The sequence below is a fragment of the Urocitellus parryii genome, chromosome 16 (genome assembly GCF_045843805.1).
Source record: "Urocitellus parryii isolate mUroPar1 chromosome 16, mUroPar1.hap1, whole genome shotgun sequence".
Classification (NCBI taxonomy): domain Eukaryota; kingdom Metazoa; phylum Chordata; class Mammalia; order Rodentia; family Sciuridae; genus Urocitellus; species Urocitellus parryii.
In genome coordinates, this window is record NC_135546.1 from 16382727 (window position 1) to 16403773 (window position 21047).

The 21047-nt window shown below is 45.2% G+C and overlaps 2 protein-coding genes across 2 annotated transcripts in view; one reads left to right on the plus strand and one right to left on the minus strand.

Annotated features, from left to right (window-relative positions):
* Positions 1 to 5761: 5761 nt before the first annotated feature.
* Positions 5762 to 14055, minus strand: Mkrn2os (MKRN2 opposite strand). Its single transcript, XM_026383115.2, has 4 exons — positions 13821 to 14055; positions 10020 to 10069; positions 6927 to 7089; positions 5762 to 6070 (listed from the first exon to the last, which is right to left on the minus strand). The coding sequence occupies exons 1-4, from the start codon at positions 14036 to 14038 to the stop codon at positions 5818 to 5820; spliced, it is 684 nt and encodes a 227-aa protein (XP_026238900.2). The 5' UTR covers positions 14039 to 14055; the 3' UTR covers positions 5762 to 5817.
* Positions 14056 to 18285: 4230 nt separating this feature from the next.
* Mkrn2 (makorin ring finger protein 2) overlaps positions 18286 to 21047 on the plus strand; it is a 30077-nt gene continuing 27315 nt past the window's right edge. The window contains exon 1 of the mRNA XM_026383099.2: positions 18286 to 18380. Within this exon, the coding sequence (XP_026238884.1) occupies positions 18355 to 18380 (26 nt within the window). The 5' untranslated portion in view covers positions 18286 to 18354. The remainder of the gene's footprint in view (positions 18381 to 21047) is intronic.

Genomic DNA, 21047 nt, shown 5'->3' on the forward strand with positions numbered 1-21047 from the left:
AAATCCAGGAAACTGGCTGGCGGCCCTGGCCCCTGACCCTCCCAGTGGGGACAGCTTGAGAACTCTGTGAGATGAACCCTGGTCGACATGCAGGTTCTGCGTGTAGTCATATGTCTCTGTTCAGGTCCTGATCCTGCTGTTCCAACCAGCCCATTTTGCCTGCATGATCCAAATTTTAAGATGAGCCATTCGAATAACAGCCCTTCATCCTCCCCTGCCTCTGGCCGGTAGCAGCCCTTGGTCAGAAGTTCCTTAGGAGTGCCAAGCCCTTCACTGGTGCCTTTCGTTACATGTCACAACACTTCTTTGCAAGCCGGTTCAGTGCTCCAAATGCCTTTATGGTAAAAACTCTTCCATAAGTCAGGCACCGGTAATGGGGCAGGGAGGGGGTGCCTGAGACAGGCAGATCGCCAGTTGGAGGTCAGCCTGGGCAATTTAGCAAGACCCTCAGCGATTTAGCAAGATCCTGTCTCAAAGTTTAAAAAATGACTAGAGATGTAGCTCAGGGCACTGGATCCCCAGCTTGTGCACCTTGAAGCTTGTGACTCCGGTAATGGTGTGGTATGGAAAAGCCAGAGACCACACTAGGGGTATTGATGACAGCAAGCTCTAGAAGCAGCATCTTCACCCCGTGGCTGCTGGGGACCCAGGGCCATGCATATATTAGGTAAGCACTCTACCACTGAGCTGCATCCCCAGCCCAGAAACAATAGCGCTCTCCAAGCCTGTATGGAAGGTGTTCCTTTGTGAACATGATCTGGACTCTGTGTGGCAGGCCAGGTGCTCTTCAGCATTACCATAGGGCCTTTGGGCTGGGTCTAACATTGCCCTCACAGTTTCGAGCTAACAGCAGTAGTAGCTGCTCTTTGGAGGATTTATGTCCTGGCACTTTTGTTCTCTGATATAAATATACAAAGTGGTATGTGTTTTCTTTAAAAAAAAAAAAAAAAAGGCAGTTTTGTTAAGATGGGAAATTTGCTTTGCAATAAAAATACCTTCAGGAGTTTTCCACAGTTCACTGGGGGTGATGCTGCAGCTTCGCTTACAGCAGTGATTGCCTCATCCGTACCTTCAAAGCCTCAGGCTTATGTGGTAATTAATCTTGCAACCCCTCCAGACAGGCCTTGTGTGTCACACCTGTGATCCCAGCAACTCAGCTAAGGCAGGAGGATCACAGGTTTGAGGCCAGCCTCAGCAATTTAGCAAGGCTCTAAGCAATTCAGTAAGACCCTACCTCAAAAACACAAAAACAAGGGATGGGAATGTGGCCCTGTGGTAAAGCACCCCTGGGTTCAATCCCGTACGGAAAGAAGAGCTGGAGATACACCTTAGTGGTAGAGTGCCCTTGGGTTCAATCCCTCCATACTGGGACCTGAAATCCTCTCGTGGTAGGTCATGTAGCTCAGTATAGCTTGCCTAGTTATGTGCAAAGCCCAGGGTTTAATCCCTAGCGTCAAGAAACAACAAAACAAAGCCTTCACAAAATCATCTTTCTCCATCACTGGGCTGAACTGGTGTTCAGTTTCCTGCTTGAGCCAGGTGTGGTTTGGTCATGTAGTTCCAGCTACTCAGGAGGCTGAGGCAGGAGGATTGCAAGTTCAAAGCCAGCCTCAATAATAGTGAGGTGCTGAGCAACTCAGTGAGACCCTGTCTCTAAATAAAATACAAAATAGGGCTGGGGTGTGGCTTAGTGGTCTAGTGCCCCTGAGTTCAATCTCTAGTACCCGAAAAAGTATAAGGCTAGTCTCAGTGGCCTCACAGGCTCACCATGTACGCTTAGCACAGGGATGTCACTGGCTTGAGCACACCGTACTTGGGAACACCCTGAAGTTTTCTGGAACCAACTATTTTCACAAATTTTGTCACTTAGTGCAAGATATTGTACATAATATAATATACATACTTGACCACATTTTTTATTGTTTGTTTGTTTTTTTTTTTTTGATACTAGGAATTTACCTAGGGATGCATCCACTGAGCCACATCCCTGGCCCTTTGGATGTTTTTTTTAATTTTGAAACAGGGTGTTGCTAAATTGCTAAGGTTGGCCTTGAACTTGTGATCTTCCTGCCTCAGCCACCCAAGTTGCTGGGATTACAGGGCGTGTGCCACCAAGATTATGCCTTTTATGTTTACTTTCTCAGGACATTTTATCACTTCCAACTTCTCCTTGGCCTCCAAAACTCACCTACTTATTTTATGATGCTTCTCCCTATCCTTCCATGTTTTCAGGTACCAAGGTGGGGAGATGGGGTGACGGCACACCACAAGCCCAAACAGTAGAAGAAGTAGGTGACCTGCAAAGATGGCTGCTTGTGCCACCTCCTCCATCCAGTCCAGCGCCAAGTCCTCCACTTGCATAGTCATTGGTGAAGCACAGAAGTGGCCATCTCTGAGCCTTAGCCACTGTTCTTGTGAGACCCTCAACCCCAACCCACAGGGCTGCTGTGTGCATAAATGACACACGGGTGTCTGTACCACCTCGGTTCTTGCTCTGAACATGTGCTATCATGTCTTCCAAAAAAAAAAAAAATTGTGCCCCCACATTGGATGTCCAAATCAAATATAACCACCAGGGCAGGGTTGGCTGCAAAATCATTTAAGTGGCATTCAGAAACCGAACTCAAGGGGCACCCGCTCAGCCACGTGAGGTCAGAAGTGCCCCCCTGCCGTTGGGTGTGGGCTTCTGCAGATGCACGATGGTCCTGCTCCACAAGGTTGGGGTGCAGCCAGGCCCCTCCCCCAGGAATGCCCTCCTGTATCTGAGGTTTTATTTATTTGATTTTATTTGCAGTTCTGGAGAGATGGAACCCAGGGCCTCACGCGGTGCCAGGCAACCACTGAACTATACCCCAGGCCTCGTGTGTAATGATCAGGAGAGTGGCGGATCCCACCAGGTCCATCTGTGGATCCAAACTTAGCAACCTCAGCACAGGGGTTTCCCCAGATAACTCCCGCTGAAGGCTGAGCAGGGCAGTGAACCTTCTAGAAAGGAACCCCGGCTGGGTTGTGCCCTTGAGCAACTTCCTTGCTGCCTTTTATCAGCCTCAGTGATCTTAATTCTAAAATGGGCCCCTGTGAATGTTTTTCTCATTGTGCGGTGACAGGGACAAAGGAGGAGGACCCAAAAGGCACCTGGCACCACAGGGAGTCTTACTTCCTGGCAGGAGTGACTCAAATCCGCCCAAAGAGGCCAAAAAGACACAACATCTGTCTATCTGTATTCAGAGCAAATTCCGTGTTGGGATGGTGCCAGAGGGGCCACTCCATCATGGGAGCAAATTGACTTATCTCCGTCCTGCCCTATGAAGAGCCTGGGGCTCCACTAGGGGGGTCACCCTGGGAAGGCCCTGACCGGCTCTGCCAGGCAGTGACACAGGGATTAAAGTGATTCAGTGGGGGCTGGGGTTGTGGCTCAGCAGCAGAGCACTCGCCTCACACAGGCAAGACCCTGGGCTCGATCCTCTGCACCACATAAAAATAAATAAATAAAATAAAGGTATTGTGTCCAACTACAACTTAAAAACAAATATTTGAATAAATAAATAAAGTGGTTGAGGGGCAGCAAACCTGTCTTCCTTTCAGGGAACCGTCTTCTTGGGTGAGAATTAGCACTTGACAGTTCACAGGGTTTAAAAGCTTTAAGACGGGTTTGGGTTCTAGGTTTCAGCAATTTCTTGCTGGAGGCCGGAGGGTTGATAGTGAGACCCAGGTTTGTGTCCCACTTCATTCTACGCTAGTTGTGTGAGCCTGATGTCAAGTGTCCTCAACTCTGAAATGAAGTTAATGTTGCTGATACGCCCACACAGTGGAATGTCACTCAGCCACCAAAAGGAATGAAACTGGCCCGGCGGTAATCCCAGTGGCTCAGGAGGCTGACACAGGAGGATCAGGAGTTCAAAGCCAGCTTCAGCAAAAGGGAGGCCCTAAGCCACTCGGTGAGACCCTGTCTCTAAATAAACTGCAAAACAGGGCTGGGGATGGGGCTTGGTGGCCGAGTGCCCCTGAGTTCACTCTCCAATACAAAAAAAAAAGAAACAAGAAGAAGGAGCAGCCAGACAGAAAGGGTTCTGTACTGTATGATATATAGGAAATATCTAAAATAGGTAAATCCATAGAGAATGCAATTAAGTAAAATTGAGATGACATAGGAAAAGGGTCTGGCAGGTAGATGGTGTATTGTTTCACCTTTCAGATAAAATAACCATTGCTTTTACTACTTTCTCTAGAAAGTGAAAATCTCCATCCCGCCCTGGAAGGTAACACAGAAGGAGAAGGAGGTGACCAAAAAAAATAGTCTGAGGTATGGTAGCGAAGGCCAGCTCAACAATCAGCCCCTCCTGAACCAGGTGGCTGGATGCAGCTGTTGGATCTTCTTTTTTTTTATTTTTTTTTTTCCTTTAATAATGTTTCTTGGGGTTACTTAGCTCTTGGAGTGTTTTGCGCAAGCTGAAGCTTTGGAAAAAAAAAAATTCACTGTGTGAGTCCTGGTCTCTCCTTTCTATGACCCTGAGGTACTTGGTGTGTCCAGTGGTCAGTCCCCAATGTGTGCCCCAGGCAGTGCTGAACAATGACATGAAGAAGCACTGTCACCAGAGAGAACCCAGGGACCTCATCTAGAGAACAGAGTTGGTTTCAATGTTGAGCCTCTTTTTTTTTTTTTGGTACTGGGGATTGAAACTAGGGATGCTTTACCACTGAGCCACCATCCTTTTTTTTTTAAATTATTTACTTCATTTTATTATTTATTTTTTATTATCAATTTTATTATTTTTATTTGAGCAACTTGCTAAATTGCTGAGGCTCACCTTGACCTTGCCATCCTCCTGCCTCAGCCTCCCAGGTGGCTAGGATTACAGGTGTGCACGGTGCCCAGCCAGAGCCTCCTTATCACTGTGGTTAGCAGGTAGCTGGGGTGAGAAATCAAAGGATTCTCAGTTCAGAATTCTACAAAGCTGAGCAACATTGCCATCTGTTGGTGCTATTTCAGTGACTAATTTTCTTTATTACAGGTAAAACCTATAGATATGGTACTTTGGTTTTGTAGGAGTGGGGAATTTGTAGCCTCATAACATGAAATGGAAAAAAATATAAAGCAAGCCACCTCCAGACCAGAGAGTGGCCCCTAAAAGAGGGAATGGGGACCTTCTGAAGCCTTGAAAATCCAGCAGTGCAGCCTTAAGAGAAATTAGCATGAAATATCATGAAAACATTCTAATACTATCAGTTCTTATTTTAGCTGATTTTGTAATGACACAATTTTTACCTTCTTCCCATTTTGCATATTGATGAAAACAATCCTTGTCTTCTCCTTTATCTCTAAAGATGGTGAATGGCTAACCTAGATGCTGGCACACCCTGCCTATGGTGGGTCTTCACCCGTGCACTGACCCAGGGGTTGAATGCACAGCTTTGCAGACAAACCTGGGTATGAACCCCAGTTCTGTCACTATGTGACATTGGGCAAGTATCTTCATGTGCAAAAGGGACATTATGTTGGTTCCTGGAAGATGGGAAATTAGACTAGAGAAACTGACACCTAAAACAGAGTGTGAAGGAGGGGAGGTTGGAATACAAACACTCCTCCACTTAAGATGGGATTTTACGTCTAAACCCACCATCGCCAGGTAAGGAGATGCACACCTGTAATCCCAGCCTCCGGGAGGCTGAGGCTGGAGGATCCCCTCGACTACAGTAAGCTGAAATAGACTTTTTAAAGAAAACCACACACCTTTTTATTAACTCTAGTTAGATGCATTTGGAAATCCTCAGGACCAATTAAAGACAGTGACCCCTGAAGTCCTGTCCCCTCCACCCTCACACACAGCCCTCAGCACAAAGCACCTCAGAAGGAGGGCTTGCTCCTTGGTCAGGATGGTCAACTGCATAGAAGCCATGCTTTTCTATTGCCCGGTAGAGGATGATGTACTTGGAGGCCAACCTTGTCCTTGGGATCACATATTTCTCCGTGAATTCATTCTTGTCCAGTTGCTCCTTGCCTTCTGTGGTCAGGATGCAGTTAATGAATGAGAGGGTGTAGCTGTAGCAGTTGTGGTGGTCTTCATCATACCTTTCAGGAGAGGGATACAGAGAAGAAAAGCTGAGCTGTGTGTTTGTATGCATGCATTTATTTATTTAAGATATGGCCCAGGATGGCGGTGCATACCCACCATCCCAGTGACTTGGGAGGCTGTAGCAGAAGGATCAGAAGTTCAAGACCAGCCTCAGCAACTTAACGAGACCCTGTCTCAGAATAAAAAATAAAAAGGGCTAGGGATGTGGCTTAGTGGTAAAGCACCTCTGAGTTCAATCCCCAGTACCAAAAAGAGAGAGAGACAGAATCTCTCTCTGCTGCCCAGGCTGGCATTGAACTGAACTCAAGAGATCCTCCTGCTACAGCCTCCCCAGGAGTTGGGACTATTGGTGCACCCCGAAGCACCAGCCCCTGAGAGGCTGAACTTTAAAAGCTTCTAAGGAACAGGTTGTGAAGCTATGGGAGGACTTTCATAATTGAAATCTGTTTCCTCAGGGGACAGGGCCCCTTTATGTGCTGACCCACTTACTTATGAAGCCTCCAGAGGTACAATTCTGGGGGACAAGGGTACCTTGGGCTATATCTGCATATTAACCAAAAGACAGGTAGGAGTAGGCTCACCCAAGCGTTCAGGACTTAGGTGCCTATAAACTGCCAACCTGGAGAACTTTATTTGAATGAGAGTCTAGATTTTAGAAGTGAAATTCCATACCTAAGTTTTATGATAGCCCACAGGATCAAAACTCATTGCAAAGGAAACTGCGGAAACATTGAAATTCACAAGTATACCATCCATCTTCTAAAAGGGTGAGGGAGAAAGGAATTGAGAAATCAATTTCAAAATTGCAGGGATCACACCTGCATGCAGAATGTGGTCTTCGTAGCCACCCACCTGTGTGGCAGCCAGGCCCCGGTGGCTGAGAAGTCTTCCAGGTACCTGTCCCACTGGTCTCTCAGTCCGAACATGTTGGGCTGCACTAACGGGACACTTAGACTCTGCTCCCACCCGGCCTTGTCTCGCTGGACACCGAGTTGGTTGTAATTATACACGACGCCTGCAAACCAAAGTCACACAGAGCCCAGGGAAAAACTCATGTCCGTTAAAAGGCACCTCAGACAAGAGCAGCAGCCACCCCCGAAACTTGCCCTTTGGTGAATGCAGGCTCCACTTTCCTGTTACTGTCAGAGAACAAGAGAGAGAGACTCTAGAATAAGTATGGGAAGCAGCAATCCATCGAGTGAGATTTAGATAGGAAATTTAGATGTTTTAGTGTCTAAAATAATTTGTTGGTCTTTTTAGTACTTGAGATCAAACCCAGGGATGCTCTACCACTAAGCTACACCCCCCGCAAGTCTTTTTTTTTAAATGAGAGAAGTTCTCATAAGTTGCTGAGGGCCTCACTAAGTTGCTGAGGCTAGTATCCAACTTCCCATCCTCCTGCCTCAGCCTCCCAAGGGGCTGGGATTCCCCGTGTGTGCCACCATGCCTGGCTCAAAATAAAAATTTTAAAACGGGCTCTGGAGGGGTGTAGCTCAGTGATTGTTCTGGTTTGGATGTGAGGTGTCCCCCAAAAGCTCACGTGTGAGACAATGCAAGAAGGTTTGGAGGAGAGATGATTGGGTTATAGCCTGACCCTAATCAGTGAATTGATCCCTGGTGGGGTGAACTGAGTGGTAACTGGAGGCAGGTGGGGGGAGGCTGGAGGAAGGGGTTTGCTCAGGGCGTGGCTATGGGGTATATATATTTTGTGTCTGGAGCGTGGAGTCTCAAGTCTCTCTGTTTCCTGATCCACACGTGAGCTGCTTCCCTGTGCCACACTCTTCTGCCATGATATCCTGCCTCACTGGAGCCCTGAGGAATGGAGCCCGCCTTCTATGAACTAAGACCTCTGAAACCGTGAGCCCTCAGATAAACCTTTCCTCCACTACAGTTGTCCTGGTCGGATCCTTTTAGTCACAGCAGGGAGAAAAGTTGACTTAAAACAGTGGTATGGGACTGGGGATGTGGCTCAAGCGGTAGCACGCTCCCCTGGCATGCGTGCGGCCCGGGTTCGATCCTCAGCACCACATACCAACAAAGATGTTGTGTCCGCCGAAAACTAAAAAATAAATAAAATAATTAAAAAAAAAAAAAAAAAAACAGTGGTATGGTGTTTGCCTAGCGTGCAAGAGTTGGGGTTCAGTCCCCAGTTCTGCAAACAAACAAAAACCAATTCTAGTTTGGGTTCATGTTATCAGTTTCCTCTTCCTCCAACAGGAAAAACCAACCAGAGAGGCCAGAACGAAGAGCCCCACCTGCTCCCAGGGTCCAGGCCCTTCTGCAGAGGAGACCGATTCTGGTCTCTGAGTTACAAACTCTGCACCTTCAGAACTCCATCCAGCCAAAGGAACATTGTGTAATCGCCATATACTTTTAAAATTTTTTTTGCAATGCTGGGGATGGAACCCAGGGCCTCCTGCATGCTGGGCAAGCACTGTACCAGGGAGCTACCCCCACAGCTTACCTTAAAAAAAAAAATGTTAAGCAAAGTACTGCAGGTCCTCCCACACCCTCAGATGTTCTAACCTTCAGCTTGATTCTTGAATCCCCCGCGGTGCTGGGACCCAGTGGCAGTAGGTTGAATATAGGATTGGGAAATCGAGGAATATGGGTCCAATGGTTTAGACTCGACATGTGGAGGTCTTGGGCAACTCCACTTCTCAGAAAGTCTGTTTTTTCCTCTCTAAAAGTCAGTGGGAAAATGTGCAGGTTTGCGGGGGTCTTCATTGAGAAAAACACTGAAGAGGTGGCTCCGTGGTCATGTTGTGGGAAACAGACTGGCTGAGAGGCAGCAAGCAGCGCTTGGAGAGGAGGAGGAGAACGCCAAGCGTCATTTCACCCTGGTGGGCCCAGAGAAGAACAAACTCCAAATTCTGAGCCCCGATCCACCATTTTCACAGCTTTTCTAGATTATTTGGCGTCATCTTAGACCCATTCTATCACTGGACGCTTTTTTTTCCCCCCTCTTTTAAAAAGAATTCCTAGCCAGTGTGGTGGCGCACGCCTGTAATCCCAGCAGCTCAGGAGGCTGAGGCAGGAGGATCTCCGTTCAAAGCCAACCTCAGCAATTTAGCAAGGCACTTAGCAACTCAGCGAGACCCTGTCTCTAAATAAAATATCAAAAAGGGCTGGGGATGTGGCTGAGTTGAGTGCACCTGAGTTCAATCCTCAGTACCAGGAAAAAAAAAATTCCTAATCTACGTGGCTGAAGGCCTGTGCAAGGTCTCTTAATAAAGCATGCTCACAGAAATGGATAAGAAGAAATGGCTCTTTTTACAGGCATCTGTTAAATCTCTAGCCTTGAAAGCCTGGCACAGGGGTGTTTCCCTATCAAGAGGGAACAGTCACATTCCCCGTGCAGTGTTTTACTGTCCAAAAGGTGGGGACCATAGTTAATTAGGCTTCCTGAAGAAAGGCTGAGAGAAGGGAGGAGAATTGACTTTCCCCCACGTTTCTAACCATAAGGTTTTGTTTAATATTTTTTAGTCGTAGTTGTCGATGGACCTTTATTTTTTTATGCGGTGCTGACAATCAAACCCAGGGCCTCACACATGCTAGGCAGGGGCTCTACCGCCAATCCCCAACCCCAGCCCCCACCATAACATTTTAATTTCTTTTCACAACCAGGTCTAGTTTTGCCGCCATCGTAGAGCACTCACCTAATATGCGCAATGCCCTGGGTTCCATATCTGGCACTGTGAGCGGGGGGAAGCTTCCAGATATTTAGTATGTGAGTAGTAATAACTCGCCATAGAGTCGAGTGTTTCTATTTTATTTTTTTGCAGGGGCTGGGGTAGCTGTTCCTACCTCATGGTGGAACAGCGGGATCACTAGTTAAACGTTGCTATAATCACATCTTTTCTAGAACTACCATTCTCCTCCAACTGGGTGTGGTGGCATGTTTGTTTGTTTTTTTAACTAAAAAAAGTATGCAAATACACTCACCATTTGTGTTAGTGATTCCAACATGGAGATCAGACTTGCCATCATACTCCCTGAAAAGAAACACTTGTTATTATTATAATTATTATTTATTTACTTCTTTTAATGCTGAGTATTGAACCCAGTGGCTCTACCACTGAGCTGCATCCCCAGCCCATCTTATTTTTATTTTATTTTTTTTACTTTGAGACAGGGTTTTGCTAAGTTGCTGCAGCTGGCCTCAAACTTGGGCTCCTCCTGCCTCAACCTCCCAAGTTACTTGGATGACAGGCGTGCACCACCATGCCCTGCAAGTTCTCATATGAAATATCTAGTCCCTCTCTGTATTTAGAAGTAGAAGTGGTAGGGAAAAAAAATTTTTTTTTTTTGTAAATATCTTTTTAAAACTGACGGGAAATAGCATTTGGAAATGTTAACCCACCTCTGAATGGTATACTGTAGGCACTTGCTCACTGGGCTGAGGGAGGCAGAAGGAAAGACGTTACACAGATGTTTTGTTAGCACATACTAGAAAATCCTAGCTTACTCATTGCCGTGTATGTTCTGTGTATTTTGTCCAACTTTGCTGCACTGTATACATTATGCATCTACTGGAGGAAGGAGACTTAATTCTATAATACCTACACTCCAGATATTAAAGCAGTTGCCAGTGTATGACATTAGTAGTTGGTAAACTAACACATTCTGTACACTTTGTGTTAAAATTCATAGAAAGGCAGTCTTTAGAAAAGGACTTTTGAAAGGAAATGGTAACAGTGCCTCCGAGAGACACCTGAGACAGGAGGAGGAGGAATTGGAAGAAATGGAGGATTCTAGGCTGGAATGCCCCCACTTAGAAGATGCTTTCAGATAGAACCATCTTCACGTGTGAGTAGTTTACTGGGCTCTACTGTGGACATTGTGGACACACCTAAGTCCTTATTGGAAACATCTAGTCTTTCTAGATCTTTTTATTTACTACCTCTACTTTGTTAAAAGTAGAGGTAGTAAATAAAGCATTTGGTAGATTAAAAAGGAAGAAAGAGAAGGAGGGAAGAAGCAGCTTATGATAGAGGTCCTCCCCCTCTCATGTGTCACCTTAAGATAAAGGACCAGGGACAGTAGCACACACTCCTGAGGCAGGAGGATTGCAAGTGTGGGGCCAGCCTCAGCAAGTTAGCAAGGCCCTGTCTCAAAATAAAATTTGAAAAAGGGCTGGGGCTGTAGCTCAGTGGTAAAGCACCCTTGGGTTCAATTCCCTGTCCCCCCCCCCCCAACAAAAAAAAAAAGTATATAAACAAACATAAAAATGCATGGGGTTGTGGTTCAGAGGTAAAGTGCTTGTCTATCAGGTGCAAGGCCCAGGGTTCGATCCTCAGCACCACATATAAATAAATTAAATAAAGGTATTGTGTCAACTACAACTAAAAAATAAATATTAAAAAAATGCATGGGGTTGGGGGTGTATAACGGTGCTTAGCAGGAGCTTAGCATAGGAGGATGCTTGAATTCATTCCTTAGCACCAAGGGGTGAGCTTAGGGCCAGTCTGAAATTCGATCATGCATTGTGTCATTTCAGGAGAGCAGGTCTGTGGCATCCCTAGGAGAGCTCTTCAGTAAGGATTTGTTTCATGGGCCAATGTTATGAGAAGGAAATCCTGAATTCTGGCCCCTTGATTCAAAAGCTTTTGGAATCCAACCAGTTAATGACTCAGAGGCGGCTCTTATGAAAGAGCTGGGCCTCTGTGGTTCTGCTTAAGGTGGACGCAAAGGTCCTGCCAGGCTGGGGAGCCACAGTCTGAGCTGAACGTGAATTTTGGAATAGAAGGAGCACAGGGTTGAAGCCTCATGATTGACACTTGGGCCAGGCTTATGTGCCTGATCCCTGGACCTCACCACCTGCAAAGTTGGAGCCATCCTCCTTTGATAGCTGAGGGATTAGAGACTTGGAGAGGGTTCCCAGAGCTGGTTAGTAAAAGAACCAGGATAAGAGATAGGGCTTCCTCACCCCAGAGCCTGAACATCCTTCCTAAATAAAGTGCATGCCATCATTCAATAACATGCATGCCACTTTAAAAACCTCGTTTATACAGGGTCATTTTCAATTCTATTTGTAAACTCCACAGGAACAGTTGAGACATGTTTTCTTTTTGATTTCTGTATTCATTCTTTTTTTTTGGGGGGGGGGGCACTCAACCACTGAGCCACCTTCCCAGCCCTATTTTGTATTTTATTTAGAGACAGGATCTCACTGAGTTGCTCAGCACCTCGCCATTGCTGAGGCTGACTTTGAATTTGCGATCCCTGCTGTCTCAGCCTCTAGCTGCTGGGATTGCATTCATTCTAAAAGCCAGGGAGCAGCCACAATGAAATTTTTTGGGGGAAGAGGGTACTGGGGATAAAGTACAGGGAAGGTTTACCACTGAGCTACATCCTTTTTTTTTTTTTAATACCATAGACTGTGTGGTTTTTTTTTTTTAAAGAGAATGAGAATTTTAATATTTATTTTTTAGTTTTTGGCAGACACAACATCTTTGTATGTGGTGCTGAGGATCGAACCCGGGCCGCCCGCATGCCAGGCGAGCGCCCTACCGCTTGAGCCACATCCCCAGCCCAACTGGGTGGTTTTTTAATATTTATTTTTTAGCTATAGGTGGACACAATATTTTATCTTTATGTGGTGGTGAGGATCGAACCCACTGCCTCATGCATGCTAGGTGAGTGCTCTGCCTCTGAGCCACAATCCCAGCCCCATCCTCAGTCTTTTTATCTATTTCTTTCCTCTATTTCTCCTTGAGACAGGGTCTCTAAATTGTTGAGGCTGGCCTTGAACTTGCAATCCTGCTTTAGCCTCTCAAATCGCTGGGATTAAAAGGTACTATCTTGATAGGATTGGCAGCTGGGTTATTTTCCCAGTTAGCCTCTTAGCAGATACTTTTCTCTCCTAAAATTGTTTGAGCAGGTGTGTCCTTCCTATATTGTGCACATATTCTTTTTTTAAAAAAATATTTATTTTAGTTGTTGTTGGACCTTTATTTTATTTATTTAATGCTCCAACACAAAGCCATATACCCCCAATGACCTCCACACACCAATCGGATTTTTATTTTTTGACTTTCTTTTTTTTTGGTACCAGGGATTGACTTTGGGGGGCACTTGACCACTGAGCCACATTCCCAGCCCTATTTTTTTTTTATTTAGAGATGGGGTTTCACTGAGTTGCTTAGCACCTTGCTTTTTGCTGAGGCTGGCTTTGAAATTGTGATCCTCCTGCCTCAGCCTCCCGAACCACTGGAATTACAGGTGTGTGCCACTGTACCCAGCTGACATTTAAAATTTATTTAGTTAGTTAGTTGTTGATGGACCTTTGGTTTGCTTATTTATATGTGGTGCTGAGGATCGAATCCAGTGCCTCACCCATGCTAGGCAAGCGCTCTACCACTGAGCCACAAGACAAGTAGGTCTACATATCAGGATTTTTTTTTTTTAAAGAGAGAGTGAGAGAGGAGAGAGAGAATTTTTTTTATTTTTATTTTTTTTTAATATTTATTTTTTAGTTCTCGGCGGACACAACATCTTTGTTGGTATGTGGTGCTGAGGATCGAACCCGGGCCGCACGCATGCCAGGCGAGCGCGCTACCGCTTGAGCCACATCCCCAGCCCCTACATATCAGGATTTAAGGTCAAAACACAGGTAAGATCACTCGAGAAACTTCCCGCTGTTTAATGCATATTGATAAAAGAGAAGTTTTATTGACACAAACAGAAGGAAAACTTAGCACAATTCAATATGTTTAAAAAAAAAAAAACAAACAAACACCATACCTGAGAAATGTCCCCTGAGTTGGTCGCAGCAGGAAGGAGCATTTTTCTTGATGCCCATCAGTGAATGGATTAGAGATGCTAACAGGTGCTTCCTCCAGTTTCGCAGAGCCCACTTCCTGCTGGCAGAGAGGGCAGCGTCGGGGCACGCTGAAGCTGTAGATGGATTTCTTACAGTGGGTGAATTTAATCAAAGGCTTCCCGGCTTCTGTGCAGTGCATAGCTTTCACCTCCTGGGCTAGCAGGCGAGGTCTCGGAGACTTCTTTTCTGCCACAGCAACCTGATCCACCATGATGTCATCCTGACTGAGCCAGGTGGGATTAACCAGTAACCAGGCTGCCCCATGGGCTGGCTTCTTAAAGAGCTAGTTTTCATTTGTGCTCACTCACAGGCTCCGTGCAGTTTGCAGCTAATGCCAGCCAGCTCCTGTTCATCCTTCAAAGCCCTATTTTTTGGTGCTGAATTTCTCAGCTTTCTTCAGTATTTTGTTGAACTGCAAGCACTGGACTCATATTCCTACCAGAACTCTATTATTTAATTAGAAGTGCTCACTGCAATCCCAGCGACTCTGGAGGCTGAGGCAAGAATATCACAAGGTCAAGGCCAGCCTTAGCAATTTAGTAGGCCTTCAGCAACTCAAAATAAAAAAAAGATTGGGGATTATAGCTCAGTATTAGAGCACCCCAGGTTCAATTTCCAGTACAAAAAGAAAAAGGAAAGAAAAGAAAAAAAAATCGGTCATTGAGTTTTATTACTCCCATTAGTCTTGGGTTTAGAAACTCACCTCTCTATTTTTTTAATTAAAAAAAATTCTACATCTTTTAGATTTTAGTTTTATTTTTTGCATCACTGGGGATCAAATCCAGGGATCTTCTACCACAGAACAACATCTCCAGCCCTTTTTATTTATTAATTTTTCTTGATGATTGGGTCTCACTAAGTTGTTGAGGCTGTTCTTGACCTTGTGATCCTCCTGTCTCAGCCTCCGGAGTCAATGGGATTTCAGGTGTGCACCCCCCACACCTGGCAGTGGTGTGCTTTTTCAACCTTCCTGTCTTTTATTATTTCAGGGAATTTTTCATAAGTTACAAATTTGAGTATTTTTTTGTTTTTTTTTCCCCCCCAGGAAATTCTGTTTTCTGTATATTACATTTTTTTTTTGGTTTATCTTCACCATTACTTACCTGCTGTGTTTTAAATTGAGATCAAATTTATATACTATGAAATTCACCCATTTAGTGTACAATCCAGTGGTTCTGAGCATATTCACAAGGCTGTGCAACTATTACCACTAAGTTTAAAACATTTTCATTACCCCAAATAAGAAACCTCAAACCCCAAACTATTCACAGTCCTGACCCACTTCCCTTCCCACCAGCCCCCGCACCAATTTTTCTTTATGATTTTCATATAAAGGGACTCGTACGGTATAGGATCTTCTGCATCTGGCTGCTTCTGATTAGCCTAAGTTATCAAAGTTCACCTAGCTCATAGTATGTCTTCTGTATTCATTCAGTTTTATGGCTAAATAATAATCCATTGTATGGACGTATTTTGAATATGGATGTTTGGGTTGTTTCAACTTTGGGCTATTGTGAATAATTCTGTGAATAAGTTTCACCATTTTCACGTGAAAGCTGGTTATTTTTGTTTGTTTGCAGTACTGGGGATTAAATCCAGGGGTGCTCTACCACTGAGCCACAACCTTAGCTTTTTATCTTGAGACAGGATCTCACTAAGTTGCCCAGACTGGCCTTGAACTTACAGTCCTTCTGCCTCAGCCTCTTGAGTTGAGGGGATTCCAGGCATGAGCCCTTGCACCCTGTCTCATGTGCAGATTTTTATGTGACTGTGAAGAATACCTGTAGAGAACCTGGGAAGAGGTGAGTAAAGGACAGACACACGCACACAGTGTAGAAGGCACACAGGTGGCTGTTCCTCTCTGCTGCCTTGTTTATTAACCTAAGAAAGGCTACATATTACCCATCACCATGTCTGCATTCTAACCAGTACTCCTTTAACCCCTAGTGCTGGCTAGCTGAGAGTCCAGGTTCACACAAACACAGAGCCCCTTTCCTCCAAGGACATTACCGTGGAAACGAGATAGCGCACCTGCATAGTTATCCTAATAGCTTCAAGGGGAAACTGCTGGGCATTCCAAGCCTGGGTAACTCGTTAAGAACATTGCTATAGCATCCAGGCATCCTGTGCTTTTGCAGTATCCAGGTATTCTGTGTCTTGCACAGAAACTTTCTAGTTACCATCATGTCACAGTCACGAAGTTTGTCAGAGACCCCAATCCCAAACACAGATCTCCCACAGCTATATCTCTTGGTTACATAGGTAGGAGGGGAATTTCTGAGTTACATGGTAACCTTTAAACACTTTGAGAAACTGCTAGACCTTTTTCCCCAAGTGCCCACATCATTTTCCATAATTTATGAGAGTTCCAACTCCTCCACATTGCCTACGCTGGCCTGGATTTACTTTAGCCATCTGAGTGGTTGTGAAGTTGTATCTTATTGCATTTCCCTAAAGAAATGTTTTTATGTGCTTATTGCCAGTTCATATATCTTTGTTAGGGAAATGTCTATTTAAATCTTTCACACATTTTCTAATTGGGTTATTATTATTTTTTTGGCAGTACTAGGGATTGAAATCTGCAATCCCCACACCTGAGTGCTCTACTACTAGGGGTTATGTCCTCTGCCCTTTTTATTTTATTTTGAGAGAGGGACTCACTATGTTGCCCAGGCTGACCTCCAACTTACATCCTCCTGCCTCAGCCTCCTGTCCACAGTGCCTGGCACAATTTTTTTTTTTCTTAAATAGATGCAAAAGAAAAAGCATTAGATAGAAATAAGGACATTTTAATGATAAAAATGCTAAGAAAACTAGGATTAGAAAGACATTTCCTTAATTTGATAATGGATACTTAAAGTCTGAGGCTAATATTTTAGTTAATGGCGTTAATATTAAATATATAAAATAATTAATGAGGCTAATATTTTAATATACTTTCCTTAAATTGAGGAACAAAACCAAACGTACATTATTTACACTTCTTTTTTTCCACTATACTGAATTATAATGAAGTAAAACTGTCATTGTTTGCTGATGGCTTAATATATTTTTTGGTACTAGTGATTTGAACCAAGGGCATTCTATTTCTGAGCTATCAGCCCTTTTTATTTACATTAAAAAAATTTTTTTAGCTGTATGGACACAATACCTTTCTTTTTAGGCAGTGCTGAGGATCCAACCCACTGCCTGACACATTGAGCCACACCTCCAGCCCAGCCCTTTTTATTTTTTGTTTTTCAGACAAGGTCTGACGAAGTTGCTCAGATTGGCCTCAAATTTGGGGTCCTCCTGCTGAAGTCTCCCTAGTAGCTAGGATTACAGGCGTGCACCACCGCAATCACTTGAGCCCAGTTTTTCTCTTTTTTTTTCTTTCTTTTTTTTTTTTTTTTACTTTAAGAAATTTACAAAGCGACAGGAAATCACTGAAAGATGGAAGACAAAGGACATGATGTCATATAGGTTTTAAAAATAGATTTGGCGCCGTGGCCAACGCCTGTAATCCCAGCGAGTCTGGAGGCTGAGGCAGGCAGCTCCAAGCTAAAATTCAAATTAATTCAGTGTTTCTGGTTCTTTGTTTCCTATGATGCCCTGATGCCATCAGCAATTTAGCGAAACCCAGTCTCTAAATAAATAATAAAAAAAAGCGCTGAGGATGTGGCCCAATGGTTAAGCACCCTTGGGGTCAATCAAACCAAAAATAATTAATAGTGATAATACAATAGATCATTTTGGAAAACAGACTAGGAGACCCGTGGCGAGGCGGTTGCCCGGGCCCAGGATGGGACCCTGACGGCGGATTTGGGGGAGACGGGGATGCACTGGGCGCAGAAGCGGGATCTGCAGGAGCTGGAGCTGGGTCGAGGCTAACTCTGGGGGTTCCCCTAAGAGGAAATGGAAGACGCAGTGCAGGGGGGGTTCCAGCAAAGAGATCGGGGACTGAAACTCTGGGGGAGTAGAGTTTTGACAAAGGGTGTCTGGAGAGGGGCGAGGGGTGTTCGTGGGCGCGGGCTCGAGGCTTCTAAGGAGCCCCGATGAGGTGCAGCTGCAGCATTTGGGGATACAGTGCTCAGGCCCGAGCCGGCGGGGGGGGGGAGGATGAGGTGACTTAGGGGATGCAAGAGGCCACTAAGGCTCTTTCTTGGCGACGGGAGCAGAACCCTAGGAACTAATTGTCCCGGAAGCGACTGGCAGATCTAGGGGGCCTTCAGGATCCGCCCGGGAGGCTCGGAAGAGCGGCCACGGAGCGCCGCGAGGTGTGGGGCACTGCCGGGCCTCACACCCGTCGCGGAACCAATTGTGACGGCGGCTAGGTTTCCGGCCGGCGCTACAAAGGTGCAGCACGTGCGGGGGCGGAGTGCGCCGACGTGACGCGGCTGCGCAGGATGGGCCGAGCCGAGGCCGAGGCGGCAGCGGGAGGCAGCAGCGCGACGACGGCCCCCCAGCCCAGCCACCATGAGCACCAAGCAGGTCACTTGCAGGTGAGTGAGCGACGACCGAGAGCGCCGCGCCACTTCGGGCCGCTCTCGAGAATCCTTGGGAGCCGGAGGACCCCCGGGTCGTGACGCCTGGGACTCGGGGAAAGTTCCTCAGCTGTTCGCTCTGAGGCTTTCGAGGGCGGGGCGGGCGCTGAAGCCCCAGCCGGGTCCGGCGGGTGCGTGGCTGAGGCGCCGCTGTGCGAGTGGGAAGCCGGGTCCCTGTGGGCTGGGAGGACGGACGCGCCAACCCGGGCCCGGCCGCGGGAGCTCGTGGAGCTTGCAGTTCGGCTGGAGGGAAAAAAAAAAAAAATTGGTGTTGAGTGAAGGACGCTACGGGCGCCGGTGCCACGCAGGAGTAGCTTGTTAATGGATTCTCGGGGCCTCGGGAAGCTGGGGCTCTGGAAGCCGCCTTCCCTTCGCAAGTTTGAAGACTGCAGCTGCAACTGCTTGCAGAGAGTTAGCGAGTTGAGAATCGTGTGGAGAAGGAGAAGGGCGTTCCAGCCCTCCTTGTGGAAAAACGAGAATCGTGTGGAAAATAACGAGGCGCCTATTCCCAATTTTTTCTTGTTGTTATTGTGCTTTTCGGAACCGAGAATGGACCCCAGGGCCTTGCACATGCTGAGCAAGGGCTCTACCACTGAGCTACATCCCCACCCCCTTTATATTTTATGACCTATTTATTTTTGATGCTGGGGATTGGATCCAGGTGTAGCTTTACTGTTGAGCTGCACCCCGGTCCTCTTTTAGTTTTGATTCTGGAGACGGGGTCTTGTTCCTCAAACGGGGATCCTCCTGCCTCTGCTTCCTGAGTACCTGATTCTAGGCGTGTTGCCTTTAATCCAGGTTCTGTGTTATTGCTAGTTTCACAGTAACACCTGTGAGCAGATATTGTTCCCGTTTGACAGGGCAGGAAATGGGGACTGAACGAGGTTAAGTGCTTTCCTTTATCTTGATTAGAGACCCATTGAGGAGCAGAAATAAAATGTTATTGGGTGATTTGTCATAGAAAACAGAAAACATGATAGCTATGCTGTGACTGTTACTTTGAAATAAAAATTGCTTTACACCCTCATTCAGTGGTAAGCTCTGTGGCTTACTGGTATTGACATAGTCCTATCGAATTGAAAGCTTGGAAAGTACAGATTGAGCGTCCTTAATCTGAAAATCCAATATTCAGAGTGTTCCAAAGTCTAAAAAGTTTGGACCTGATGCCACAATTGGAAAATTCCACACCATGGAAATCTTATTTCTTGTGCCAAATTATTAAAAATATGATATAAAATTACCTTTAGAGGATGTGCACATAAAATCTATTTTGAAACAGTGAATTTCATGTTCAGATTTGGTACCATCCTCAGGATATGGCAGTACGTAGCAGCAAATATTCTAAAATTCTAAAGCATCTGAAATTCAAAGCACTTTGGGTCTCAAGTATTTTGGATAAAGGATACTTATCCTGTACATGTTTTGTTTGGTTTCAGTAGGACCTGTGTGGAAAGCATGTCTAAAAAATCAGTTGTACGGTTTGTGTAATAATGATCTGTGTGGTCACTCCATTAGTTTGATTGAGGAGTATAGTTCTGCTAGTGTTAGATATTAACTAATTTACCCAGGTGGCTTTTGTTAAGCAGTTATCAAATTGCAGTTAGTCTGAAAAAGTACTTTGCTAGGTTATTTGTACTAGAAGGTCTTCTGTGACAACTGTACTAGTGAATTTACTTATTTTTTTCTTGTATAACTGTTTCCTGTTGGAGGAAGTGTTCCTAGGTCATTTTATACTGCAAAGCAGAGTATAGCTACCTAGAAAAATCTCTTTATTCTCCACTCACTTTATGGTTTAATTCAAGTATTCTCATGCCTGCGTCTTAGATTTGTCCACTTAAACATACACTGTTATGTACTACTTTGTAATTGAACTACTGCACAGTGTACAAATGAGGAAACATGCTGAGCACGACTTGAGATTTGTTCAGAATTTCACATCTTAGTGCAGGAACAAGAAATTAATAAAAAAAATTTTAACCTTTTGCAACTGGAGATAGGCTAGGCTTAAACTTTAATTCTGTTTCTCAAACAAGGGTGTCCTGCAGGATATTGTTAAGTAAATAAAAGTGTGTGGAATGTTGGAAAGGTATCACTCCTGCTAGTCACTGATTCATGTTTTTTGTGGGGCTCACATGTGCTCGGGCTTCTTTTAAGTGCCTTGTTAGTGGAGTAGTATGTAATCCATTAACCAGCTAGATGTATTCCACAGTTTATGAAAGTGAGTTGAATGTTGAAAAGTCTTCATCTTCTAAGTGGCAGAGGTGTCATTCATCTTCTAAGTGGCAGAGGTGTGACATTGGGGTTCATACTCTGTCCTCAGCAAGCAATGCCATTAACATAGGCCAAACATGTTTGCCTTTCCACAGTGTCACAATTTGTTGAATAACAATTCACAAGTTATGCCACTTTCAGTAGCTGCAATTCAGAGTACTCGGGTCACCCGATAGCCATGAGCCAGGCAGTCTCATGTTTTTATTCCAATCTTAATTACTAATATATGACAATTATACACATGTGTGTATATATGTACTTTTTTTTTTTTTTTAAATACAGAAAGGTTAAGGTGACCACACGGGTTTAGGAATCTGAAATGAGAGCAAAGGCAAAGACCCGGATACAAAGGCA

What these genes read in the sequence shown, in the direction of transcription:
- Mkrn2os (XM_026383115.2), bottom strand. Translation starts at nt 14,038, where the DNA reads ATGCACTGCACAGAAGCCGGGAAGCCTTTGATTAAATTCACCCACTGT. An exon ending in ACTCAGGGGACATTTCTCAG is followed by an intron (nt 10,070 to 13,820) that starts GTATGGTGTTTG and finishes GTTTCTTTTCAG; the next exon opens with GGAGTATGATGGCAAGTCTG. An exon ending in TGGAATCACTAACACAAATG is followed by an intron (nt 7,090 to 10,019) that starts GTGAGTGTATTT and finishes TTTGGTTTGCAG; the next exon opens with GCGTCGTGTATAATTACAAC.